Source organism: Uloborus diversus, chromosome 7, assembly GCF_026930045.1.
Source record: "Uloborus diversus isolate 005 chromosome 7, Udiv.v.3.1, whole genome shotgun sequence".
NCBI classification, from domain to species: Eukaryota; Metazoa; Arthropoda; class Arachnida; order Araneae; family Uloboridae; genus Uloborus; species Uloborus diversus.
Window position 1 is genome coordinate 28,712,168 of NC_072737.1, and position 13,417 is coordinate 28,725,584.

Sequence of the window (13,417 nt, forward strand, 5' to 3'; positions counted from 1 at the left end):
TTGTTGTACATAAAGGAGTAAATTTTCTCACTTGAAAACAAACTTTTGAATAAGTACTTAAACGCCATATCATGTGACGTACATGTTTGGACCTTTTGTTACTCTCAGCATAAATACGGGTTCAAGAATGCAGTAGTCTGCATTTGATGGTAATTTTCAACTAGAGAAAGACGAAACAAATATTCTTTTAGAGTGATATTATAGAGAAACTATGAGTAGTGATTCTGAGTTGAAGGATTTGATAGAGTCTTCAGAGGAAGAATATTCTTCTTCAGAAAGTGAATCGGAAGATGATTCACTGGATTGTGTTAGAAATTGGTGCAAACTTGATTCGACATCTGCACCGATGAGCTCTCCACAATTTCAATTTACTGGAAATCCTGGAATAAAGCATGTAGTGGGAGATTTGGAAGATCCTTTGGAGTATTTAAATTTATTTTTCGACAGAGACATTGTTTCGTTCATTGTGTCCGAAACCAACGAATATGCTGCAGATTTTTTTGAAAATTCTGAACTTACTCCTGGATCGAGAGCTTTATCCTGGCAGTATACCAATGAGGATGAAATGAAAAAATTTATATCGTTGTTGTTACTGCAGAGAGTAGTACAGAAACCTGTAGAAAAATGGTTTTGGTCTAAAAGACCATCAATATATACCCCATTTTTCGGGAAAATTATGACCGAAAAAAGGTATGGTCTCATCATGAAATTTTTGCATTTTGAGAATGATTCATCAAATTTTAACACCAGCAACCATCCAAATCCAAAGCTTAGAAAAATTTATGACTTACACGACAAAATTGTGCATAGATTTAAGCCTGTTTACATTCCGGAACAAAATATATCAATAGGTGAGTCTCTGATAGCATTCAAGGGGCGCCTAGCGTGGAAACAATACATTCCAAGCAAAAGAGCTCGCTTTGGGATTAAACTGTACCAGCTTTGTGAATCTCAGAGCTTTTATATATGGAATTCCGTTATTTACACAGGAAAAGGTACAGCATTTAATTCCGAGTTTCATGATTTTGGACTGTCCATCAAAAGTGTTCTTTCTTTGCTTAGTGATCTTACTGGGAAGGGTTACTGCTTAACAACGGACAATTTCTATTTATCTCCCGAGCTAGCGGAAATCCTCATACAGGAAAAAACTGATATTTGTGGACCCATGAAATCGAACAGAAAAGGACTGCCTCCTTTGCTGAAGACCACAGAACTAAAAAAAGGTGAAATCACAGCCTTTCAAAAAGGAAAAATTTGCGTGATGAAATGGAAGGACAAAAAGCCGATAATCATGCTTAGTACACTCCATAACAGTGAAATGGTTCAAGTGCAGCCCAAACATACAAAATCTACTGCCATATTTAAACCAAAGGCAGTAGTTTCTTATAACAATACAATGGGAGGAGTTGACCGATCTGATCAGTGTATTTCATATTACCCTGTGGTTAGGAATCGGCAACGTAAGTATTACAAGAAAATTTTTGGTTATTTGTTGAGCCAAATTGAGTGGAACGCATTCGTTTTATACAAAAAAAAAAAAAAAAAACCAAGGGGCTTTAACTCATATAGAGTTTCGTTTGAAACTTGTGGAAAGACTTATAGAGGAAAGCATCAGTGTAAATTCTTCTAAAACGAATGCTACAGCCAAAACTACTGATAATGTAGCGCTATTGTTGGGGAGGCATTTTCCTTCTTATGTAAAAGAACAACCTGCAAGAAAAAAAAATCCATCCAGAATGTGTGCGGTGTGTTGCGGTAAGACCAATGGTAATGGCAAGCGCATAAGACGGGAAACACGATTCGAATGTGAAAAATGTGATGTCGGACTTTGTGCTGCTCCATGCTTCAAAATTTATCATACAGCATTAATAATTTAATTTTTATTTATGTAATTTTTATCCCAAATTATTTGTATAATACCATATTGAAAATTCTGAAAATAGCGATTATTTTAATTTTAGATTTGGTTTTCTCTTTCCGAACTTTTGTGTAATTGCCTTTTCTAAAATTTTAGAAATTTCATTCAGTATCTTGTTGAAAATACAGGAATGATAAGGATTTGTTTTAAATTTTATTAGTTCTAGTTTTCTTGAGCATGATAGTGTCACGTCACGAAAATAATTGGCTGCATTCATTACTTAAGTTTAAATAATTACATATGGCTAAAAAGTTTTTATATAGTTCAATTTCATTTTTGATGCATTTTAAATGATATTTTCAATCATTTTGCATTTTAGATGACTCTTTCCTTTATATATCTCAACATTGTGTTTCTTATGTAGCTTGCTTCGTTTCGTTATTTTATTACAATACTCCCTCTCTTATTATTCAAGCAAGATTTAATCTTTTATCAGTATTTAAAAAGAGCTTTCGGCTTGCTTTAAATTTAGGTACACGGCTGTTTTCAATTTGTTTCATATTGTAACATTGATTATGTGACAGTAAGGGATCCTTGAGTTTATTATAACATAAGTGTAACATACATATTTTAAATTCTTATGATTTAAGCATTAAATAATTGAAGTTGCTGAATTTTCCTTTCCTTACCAAAATATCATTTAGTTCAACCAGCATGAAGGTACTTTTGTAATATTTCTATTGCTAAAAATTGTATTTATGTTTTCTTCTTATAATATCACTTTATTAACTTGAAACCATAAGATTTATTTAAACTATTAAAAATTCTTATTAATTTAATTTTATATTTGTAAGATTTCTTTTTGATATTACTATTCGATTTTTACATTGATATGTATTTAATAAAAAATGCATCTTTTTTCTGAATGTGAAAAGTATTTTTCTCTTTCTTGTGTGAGGGTGTGTCTGTGCGCGCCTCACAGATCAAAAATGCTTGTTCAATAAATTTTTAAATCCATGTTTTTCAAAGGAGGTTAGAAAATTAATTTTTCACAACAGTAAAAATTAGTTCTTCTTCGTGTATTATGTTTGATTGCCAGAGATTAATTTAGCACGAGTAATTAAAATATATCTAATGGATGTTTTGCTACCTTTCAGTGTATTTTCATGCATATTCTTTCAGTCAAAAGCAAGGTTCTATCTTTATTATTGTTTATATAGATCAAATTTTAAGAAGCATATTTCAATCCTCTGCTTACTAACTGTATCACTACCTAGTTTAGCAAGAAAGGTATTTATTTCGCTCAAAAAATTGAAACGTAAACTTAGTCTACTCCTGGAATTCATCTTGCCATTACTTGTTCTCATTTACCTGTTAACAATCGTATCTTAAATCAAAAAATCAGAAGAAAAAAGTTTCGCAAAATGTCTAGATACACTTTTCTTGCTTAACAAGGCTGAAATAGCTTAAATTTATTTGTTACTATCATTTGTCCATATCAAAACAGAAAGTGCAGACGTAAATTACTTTTTACTATGACTACAAATTCATTACGAAATTAAATCTACTGAAAGATTTCCCACAAAAAGCCAGAAACTTACTTTTCGGCTTCTAAAAACGTTTTTTTTTTTGTTTTTTTTGAAAAAAAAAAATTTAATATTAAAATCTGACTTGATCACAACATATGTTGGGTAGTAATTTTGTGTAATTTTCACAGCATTTTATTTCCAGCCTTATGGTGAAAACTACTTTAAAAATCGAAAGAAAATGGAGGAACTAATACTGTAGTCGGGTGGGGGGGGGGGAGGATTAAATTGGGTCATGGAAATATAAATTTAAATTTTTATTTTGAAAACAAGTATAGGTGTGCTTAAAGACATTAAAATATCTAAGATTATACGATGGCGATAAGATAGATGTAACGAATGAAGAACGCGACGGAGTAAAATTAAGCTAATGACTTAAAAGAGTATAATTGATATTTCTGTAGAGCCAGAAGGACGTAAGTCCGAAAATTACTATTTTCTGTTTATTGGTGCAGTGTAGTGCCTTTCTTCTATACGCATATGATATTCATATACAGTAAGAAGAAACTAACAGACATCTAAGCAAACAACTGAATTAGAATAAACCAGGGCTGCGGAGTCGGAGTAAAAATGGCCGACTCCGATTCCGACTCCGGCTTTTTTTTTTAATCCCCTCCCCTTATGAGAAAAGGGGAAAACCTTTAAACAGAGATTGAAATATTAATTCCTTTTTATGAAATTTTCGCGTTGTATTTTATCGTAAACCTAAGATGCATACAACGTAAGAAGTTCAATTTGAAAATCAAATTATCCAGTAGTTGAGATTTCTAAAGTGAGATTACTGAAAAATCATTGTTTTAAAAATTGAAAAGAATTAATTTACTCCCCCTTAATATTAAATAAATAGATGTTGATCAAACCCTGCGTTTTCAATTTTTCAAAGCTGCAACATGAGAGAGAGAGAGAGAGAGAAAAAAAGTTTTTGCTAAGTCCAAAAACTTTTCTTGAGAAGGAGCGCCCCTCCCCCCTCCCGAGTGACACCCATCTGGTGGGTGACACCTAAACTTAAAATCAGAGTCTATAAAAATTGAAATACCTTAATTCTGAAAAAAATCCCCAATTATATATCTTAAATTTCATCTTAAAAAATTCAACGAAAATATTGCACTATTTATTGCGGGGAGAGATGGGGTACATGTACGTCTGGAGCAAATTTTACACAAACTGCGGCCGTATACAGCTTTGTACGAATTGCTTTTACTATACCTACATTTCTTGGCTCAATTTGAATTTTAAATTTTTTGGCAGCTTTAGAATTAACCTTAATATGAAGATTTTAAAACTAACTACAATTATTGAGAGTTGTAACCAATAAAACATGAACTAATTTTATTTTTAACTTTTTAGTGATAACCAAGCTTTCTTAGATTAAGTCTTTAGATTTAAAAAAAAACATTTATATTTTATCGGATCTTTTGGATTTGCGCTTTCGTGCCAACACTTATTTGAATTTACCAAGCACCGTCGGAAGTTTCACGACTTGCTCAAATGATACAGTCCTTTTACTCTTTTAAAACTGAGATCGAGGTAAAAAAATATATTATTATTTTTATATGAAAGTGATTACTTTGAAAATGTTAGGGACAAAACTGCTTGCTGACAGTTGCTGTCAGTTAAATAAAGTTAAAAAATAAGCAAATTAGGAGATTACGGCGTAGGTAGCTGCTACAGAAACCTCGATAAACAATCAAGTCAGCTGATTGCCACACTGGCAGTTATTTCTTATTAGTAGGCCTTTATACGTGCAATCAAATTAATTGGTAGTCAATTTTTTTAAAAATTGTAAGGAGAGTCAGTGAATATTAAAGAAAAAAAGAAACCAGGAGTCGGAGTTGGCATGTTTCGAACGACTCCGACTCCTTTACCCCAAAATCAGTCCGACTCCGACTCTTTGACTCCGACTCCACAGTTCTGGAATAAACATCTATAGCATAGTTTTTAACAAAAATAAATTTTTCTTGTTTCTATACATAAACTTGGGTTTTTGGAAGAATTTTACTCTTATTTCTGAAGAAAAGATTAAAGGCTTTATTTCAAATTATATTTCTAAACTGCGAAGATAAATTGAGTTTATTGCTTCAAAATTACAGCAGGCAGCTCCTAAGTAAGATGAACATTCCTTTACAATGACTGTTTAGCAAAACCACAAGGAAACGAAGCTTCAATGGGGAAAATCCAGATAACGTGAATTTGAATAGATGAAAAGGTCTATTCTAAGAACCAAGGAAGTGAGTGAGCTGTCAATTTGGGTTCCACCTTGATGAGAAATAAGGGGGGGGGGGTTGACAACAGAGTAGCTGGCATTTTCGGAGCATGTGCGTGCCGATGCGCTGGTTCCAAACAGATCAATTTCTTCACAATGGGTGAGATGTTTTTAGCACGTTTAGGGTGGAGGGACGATTCACTTTATGGGATAATACGGTTTTGATACTACACGGAACGAATTAACTGTGTTATACGAGGGACACTTGTAGTTAGTTTTCTTTTGAAAACAACCGTAAAAAGAGTTTAATATTTGACTTATTTCATTAGAAGAAAACAATATATTTTATAGATAACTAGCTGTACCCGACGCGCGTTGCTACGCCAACAAAAAAATACATCATTATACTGATTTTCATGACAATCCGTTGAACAGGGCAGAAGTTGCTACTCTGCAGTGCCACCTGGTGGCGAGTGGCTTCAATGAGCATATTATGCACCTTCTCCGTGGAAAAATACATATATATAGCAATTTTCATAATAGCCGGTCCAGGTATCAAGTGAAGCCGTGACTATACTCAAATTTTATACTCACGCAGTTTGCAAGATCAATCAATCGCTAAAAATATCAAATAGAAAAAGTTTTAAATCCCCCCGTTGCATGAAAAGCCATAAAACAATAAAAAAAGAATTTATTTGTTCAAACTCAAGAAAAATGGCAACAGCTAACTTCTTATCAATTCGCAACTCCAACGAACTATAGGGGGCACTGCAGTCACTGTCTAATGGCGGAATTGAAAACTAAAACAAACGCATGTGGTAACGAAGAAAATGCTAAAAGTGTTGTGATTTTTGTTCGTATGTATGATTTTTTCGCTTTATTCGTTTGAAAAGATTTTTCAAAGTCTTTTGGTTATTCTGACCCATATAGAAAGAGATTAGAAACCAAAAAGTATTACGAAAGTAAACAATTAATGCAGAACACACAGTAAGTTGTTCTGAAGCAGCCATTTTCACGATGTTGAATTCGGAATTCATAAATTTTTGGTTCGCTTCGAACGGCATTTTCATTTTGTACCGTTTTTTCTATACATTAGTACATATTAAGTTCAGTTTCGTGACATTTCCAGCATTTGTTGACATTTTTGTCACATAGTGCACATACGTGGCAGACTGTCAAGAGTAACGTTTAACACTAGATAATTTATTTCTATGACTATATGATTGGATATCCAAAGAAATCATGCATTTAATTCATTCGTCATGGAAATGATTTACCTGATATGCGAAATCTTGTCAAGATACATTATTCTTTCACATAATTTTAAAACCATAACACTATAAACAGATTTTTGGCGAACTTTTTTTTTTATTTTTCAAATTCTTAACGTTCTTTCTGGATTTTTCAATCTGTTCTGCGATAAATATTTTCAAGAAAATTTATTTGCATACTGTCTATTTCAGTAGGATACTGTAGTAACAAAGGTTAGTTAAATCATTTATGTGGAATTAGGTTAAGGAAAAGTGTCCAGTCAATGTTGTTAAGTTCGTTTTTTTTTCATCGAATTGAAAAACTGATATTTATTCAAATTCACTCAGAACAAAATAAATAAAATGTGTACTCACAGTTTATATATGGTGGTAGTTTTCTTTTCAGTTGATTGACCATTATTTCTTTTTACTTATCGAATTCTGTAATCTTACTATCATTTTATTCCACTCATGATAAAAATTAAAAATGGTTTAACTAAAAACGTGAAAACTCGCCAAGGCTACTTTGCTTGCACAATACTAAAACTACTATAACCCTAAACAAATTTGGCGAAACCTTTCAGCTGAGAATAAAAGGAATAAAGTAAATTCTTTCTCGGTTAAACATTTTTCATTTTGTTCTACGATAATAAATTCAAGAAAATATTTTGCATACTGTCCATTCCAACTAAATGCTGCTGTAAAATATGATTACTTAAATTAATTTAAGATTAAAAAAAACTCATATTCTTACAAATTCATACAAAACAATAAAAAATTTTACCTGGTATAACGTTATCCAATTTTGTTAATCCAGAGTTTTCTTGTTTACGCTTCCACCATTTAATACTTTTTTGAAAGAAATAAGGAAAACTAACATTATTTTGAGAAGCTCGAGAATACTACTAAGGGACGAATTAATTTCTGTTGTTGAAGGCGTTCTTAGACATGTTGAATGCGTTACTCAGAACAAACTGACCGCGTTTACGTCAACAGACACACGTGATGCGCAACGTGGCAATGTTTTAGGTGCAGACGCAGTTTTATAAATCACCGCAAGGTAGCGTATTCGAGCGCTGGAGTTCCGAATGAGATCTTTCACGTGAATTAATTTCCGCAGCCGATAATTTTATTCGTACTTATCCAATGGATTGTGACTTAAATTGGAATAAAAAAAGGAACTATCGATCAGATTTTTTTTTGGAACTGATCTATAAACATTCCCAGTACCAAAAATAACAAACGGTGAAAGTTTCAGCCAAATCTGCCGGGTAGTTTTTGAGTTCATGGATGACATAGAGACAACCATTCATTTTTATATATGAAGATGTCACCCTGAGAGTCATTAGTAGGGCAATTAACTTGTAATCAGATGGGGCATATTTCCTTTTTGTCAAGCTGAAACACTCCACTACCTAGTCATTAAACAACGAGTCAATATGACCACAATTAACTGTCTTTCCTGATATGCTCTTATAGTTTAAACGGATAATCAACATACTATTGGGACGATCACTGTGTAATTACAGTTCTCAAAAGTACTGACTTAGACCACATGCTAAAAATTTCACTCTTTTCTTTAGTTTTTCTTTGAAGTTGTAATTATCAGTAGAAATTTCAGTAGAATCAATAGAAAAAATGGCAAATTTCTGCTATTTATTCCAGTCGCTTTTTTCAACCTTCTGCATTTAAAGAAATGCACACCAGTGCTCTTTGTTTAATTGCGAAAAATAGTTGCATGGGCGTTTTAAGTAGGCGTAAGGTTGAATTACCTAAATGAGACAAAATTAGAGACAACATTAATTAGAGAAAATTAATTTCGTAAACAGGAAGGTAGGCTTTGTTTAGTTTGGTAAAAATTCTAGAAGCCTGATAGTTATTTTACAAATATATACCCATGTTAAGGAATAAAGGTCTTTCGTTTAAAATACTGTAATTCTCATGTGGTATAAATATTCGATGGAAACTTTTAGTTTTTATTAGTGAAAAATGGTGGGCGAAGAGTTTAAACGTATTTATTTAAGATGTTTAGAAAATATATTCATTTATCCGTGAAACTTTTTTTTTTTTGAACTCCTTTATAGTTGACTAGTGGTATACGCACGGCTTTACCCGTAGTAGATAGTTAAAAGATCATTCGGTTCGCCTGTTTATTTACAAATAATGGAGGATGAATTTCTCGCCAATTTGCTATGTTAATTTGCTCGCCCATGTTATTGTAATTTAATCGTCCATGCTATTCATTCGTCCGAGTTATGATAACTTGCTCAGTGAAATGTTCTTAAAATTGGAGTAGAAAAAGAACAAAATCAAAATTTCGAAAAATCGCTTAGAGGTGCGCACCTCCATGCTACGAACTAATTTTGTGCCAAATTTCATGAACACCAGCCGAACGGTCTAGGCGCTATGTGCGCATCCGGACAGATATCCGGATATCCAGAGAGCCAGACACACAGACTTTCAGCTTTATTATTAGTAAAGATTAAGGATAAAAAGTACTTGCTTTCCTATAAAATTAAATGTTTGCTTTTAATGTGTTTATAAGAATTTTATGTAAATTATCAGATAACAAATTTAATATTAGAGAGTATTTTATGAAATTATAATTTTGTATAACGCTATCCTTATTCGTACTAAAAAAGCTTAATCTGTGAAGAATAATCGAACATTCCTTTCATCCTGAAATTCAATTTTGCTTTCAATAGGGGAGAGCATGCTTGAACAAGTCCTGAAATTTTATTTAACGTCATTTAACTATAAAGTACTTTTGAGGGCATTTTTTAAGGAAGTTTATCCAGAACTTATATAAACATAATTCTTCTTTAGTTGTATACTTGCCAACTTAGTTATTTTGATTCTTTGTTTTTTAATGAAAAACTTTTCTTACTTTGAAAAATATTTTTTTGAATGATGTAAACTTCACGTAAGAAACTGGTAACTAAGATTCATTTAGTTGAAACTGAAAATTAGTGTCCACTTGGAACGAGCTTAAAAATAACTGTCAGAAATAAACATGTAGACTTCGGGATTTTTTATTTTAAAGAAGTCTTTGTGGAACATTTTTAGAAATTTGATACGTAAAACATAAAAAAAAAATCACCTTTAATAAAACTGAAAAACAATAGAAACATTAGAACATTAAGGTAAAAAATTAGAAATTATATCCCTTGCTGCAGAAATGATCTTTTAAGAAGTATGCCAATGGTCGCTAGTAGTAAACATCGTCTGTGCTGTAAATAGCAAATAGAAAAGCATTTTGTATCTGGGTGTGAACGAAAAACGAGTTTTTACTGCAAGAAAGTAATAAAAATAATATTTTCAAGTGAAACAGTATAAAACGTGTAAGTCAACAAAATAATTGAACGTTGACAAACCGTCTTGCGGGAATAAAAAAATTATCGTATCCGATAAATAAAACGCTAGCTCTTACTATTCCTTTTTCACGTATTTCTATTCAGTACAGTAAAATACTTTTACTTCCTCCGATCGAAATTAGTTGTTTTATGACAATCCTTTTGTACTTTTATTGATACTGATGACTTTATCATTTTGCTTAAGCATATTTTTAGAGATTTTAAGTGTTGCGCTATAAATTAACAGCATTTACTTACGAAGCATTTTATTTTGATTTTGTACTAAATTAGTTAAAAAAATTCAGGGTTTGCCCATTCTTAAGGCACGTCCCATTTTCTAAAGACTCTTTTATATTTAATTGCATAAAATTATTGACTAACTAATAAAAATGAGTTCAATAAAAATCGAACTAATCTTTCTAGTACAATTATTTACAATAAACGGTGGAGGAGTTTTTACAGAACGGGGCGTGGTTTAAGAGTGTGTGAACCCTGAAGTTTTGAAACCATTTTGATACTGATTTAAGGAGGGAATGCTTGGTAATAAAATGTTTTTTTATTGAAAGCATTATAGACTGAAATCTCTGGGAAAAAATTAAAAAATCATGAATTACTGGTTTCAATATTTAGTGCAAAATATTTCAATTATAGCTAGTAATTTGGACAAAATGTTTGATCTAAATGTAGCTATTAATTTCGGAAAAAGTATTCGATCTAAATGTAGCTACTATTTTTTGGTCAAAATTATCAATCTAAGTCTAGCCGCTATTTTGGGACAAAATGTTCGATCCAAATGTAGCTACTAATCTGAGATAAAATGTTCGATCTAAGTGTAGTGACTAAGGAAAGAGGGAGTAGTGTTAGAACGACTGACATTTTCTGTATACCTATAGAAAGACTGAAGGGGCCAGTGTGGCTCCTACCCATTTTTGGAGTGAATTCTTTTAAAAATTCTTCCTGAGGGAGTCCACATGCCTGATACACCTTCTTTCATGACTAAATAAAAACTTAGTACTTAATTATTTTTAGTTTTTCTCTCTATACTGGGAAAAAGGTTGAATTAGTTTTCCTTTCTAAGAGCAATGGCCACCGTTAGGATGGTAAGCAGTCGGTACTGTTTATAGCATTTGGATATCCAATCGGCTGCATAAAGAGGAAGTTACAGGTTAAACTAGAGTGAATGGCATTTTTTTATGCTACAACAATTAGGAGAAAGGAAAAAAATAAATTTTTTAATTGTCAAAATGCTTAGGGGCCACTGTGGCCCCTCCCGTCTTTCCAGGTATAAGGATCGATATTAACAGTACTATGAAGCGAATGATTAAATAATTAAACAAGCATTCAAATAGTGTCATATAATGAAAAGTCAGAAAATTCCATTAAGTTCCGTTAGTTATTATCCGAGTTATTAAACAACAAACTAAGCGAGGGGCCACACAGGCCCCTCCGTCTTTCTAGTGTTAAAAAATATATCTAACAAACTGATACACCGCATGCCAAAGATAGACAAACTGCACCTTCCAAACAAAGTAGAAACTTGATGTCAAGACGGAACTGGAAAATGTCGGGCTTGCATTGCACAATTTGACAAAGTCAATAAATAGATAAACAAAATTCTCCAAATATATGCACTCTCATTTTTAAAATTTATTGAATACTTTGAATCCTTTCTCTTCGTAGAGTCAATGCTGCATTTTGCTTCTAAAGGTATTTATTCCGTATAAACAGATAAGTTAGATAAATACAGGTTCTCTACAATATTTAAGTCTGTTTCTTTAACCCTTGCTTGCGCATACTTGCTTCAAATTTATCATGAATATTTACATTCATTAAATACAAAAAGAATGATTGGTTAATAAATTAAAATAGTAGCATCGGGCATTAGTTATTTTGCCGATACTGTTTTAGGTATTTACAGTGAGCGCCGAGTTACAGTATCAGCGGTTGATTGGATCAGACGCTCTAATGAATCAAACGCTCAAAAACAGAACAAATCCAGATTTAGCTATACCTGCTTGGCTTCAGCATTAAAAAAACTGCCGTATTGGAATCAAGCAAACCGCTTAAATGAATCAAGCGCATGTGACTAATTATTTCTCACAAACACGTAGTGCATCAACATCAACGCAGTTTTTTGGCTTGCCTTATTTTCGTAAATTAAGGATTTTTGTTCTAAATATTGAAAAGACGGGGAGGCAGGGCGTTGTACACTTATAGTGAAAGTTTTCTCGGGAAAAGCCGAACAAAACCGATGGGGTGAGATATGGTATCGACGAAACTTTAGCGCGCTATTCTTTGTTACGGTGAGTATTAACACTGGAGCAACGAAAAAAAGGAACGAATTCTACAGTTTCACGGCATTGAAAAATAAATGTCTAAATTAAGTACTTCCTATTTTTTGGAAACCAAATAGCTGATACTATTTTCATACCAGATAACTTGAAATTTGAACTTTGTTGTTGCTTTTTCATAGTGTTTTACAATATAATGAACGGCGTACTTTCATTGATTCTTTATCTTGTTCAACAAAAAAAATAAACAAAGTGTTCCTAAACTGTGTTTAGAACTGCAGACTAAAAAATAACAAATTATTGCTTTTTCGAATTATATCTAAAGATTCAAAAAAGCCGCGGTCATTTTATAGTAAGTTACTTTTGTTTTGTCATAGAAATGCTTGAGAGCTGCTTTACAAACTGTTAAAGTAAGCTGAAATTTGTTGTTTTGAAACATAGAAACATTTTCCGCTCAACGCATCAAAAGAATCTTTGATCTCAAAACAAATTCATAATTTATCAAAAGACATAAGTACAATAACTGTTGAATAAATTAGAGAATAAAGATTCTTTTCAACAGCAAATCCTATTTTCGAAATATCTTTATTTTTAAGGAGTCATTCACTAACACCTTTGAGGCATCAGTTCCGGCTGAATTAATATATTCATGGTACTCACTCAAGGGACATAATAAAAATGTTATTTCCAAAGCGAACATTGTGAGGCTCTGGGATGGAAAGAAATAAAATATTATGTTTATTCATTTCTTGTTCTTTAAAAGTTGGATTTACATCCAAAAAGTAGCTTTTTTAAAAGGGAAAGGGATGTTTCTCTGGAAAAGAAGAAATTTTAAATGCATGCATTTACACATTCATATGTAAATTTGATCTGCTT

The 13,417-nt window shown here is 32.2% G+C and overlaps 1 protein-coding gene across 1 annotated transcript; it reads left to right on the plus strand.

The window, feature by feature from the left end:
• The first annotated feature begins 211 nt into the window (after positions 1-211).
• LOC129226354 (piggyBac transposable element-derived protein 4-like) lies at positions 212-3,600 on the plus strand. Its single transcript, XM_054860956.1, has 2 exons — positions 212-1,460; positions 3,590-3,600. The coding sequence occupies exons 1-2, from the start codon at positions 212-214 to the stop codon at positions 3,598-3,600; spliced, it is 1,260 nt and encodes a 419-aa protein (XP_054716931.1).
• Positions 3,601-13,417: the final 9,817 nt, after the last annotated feature.

Excerpts from the sequence above, each read along its gene's own strand:
- LOC129226354 (XM_054860956.1), top strand. The coding sequence starts at position 212 with ATGAGTAGTGATTCTGAGTTGAAGGATTTGATAGAGTCTTCAGAGGAA.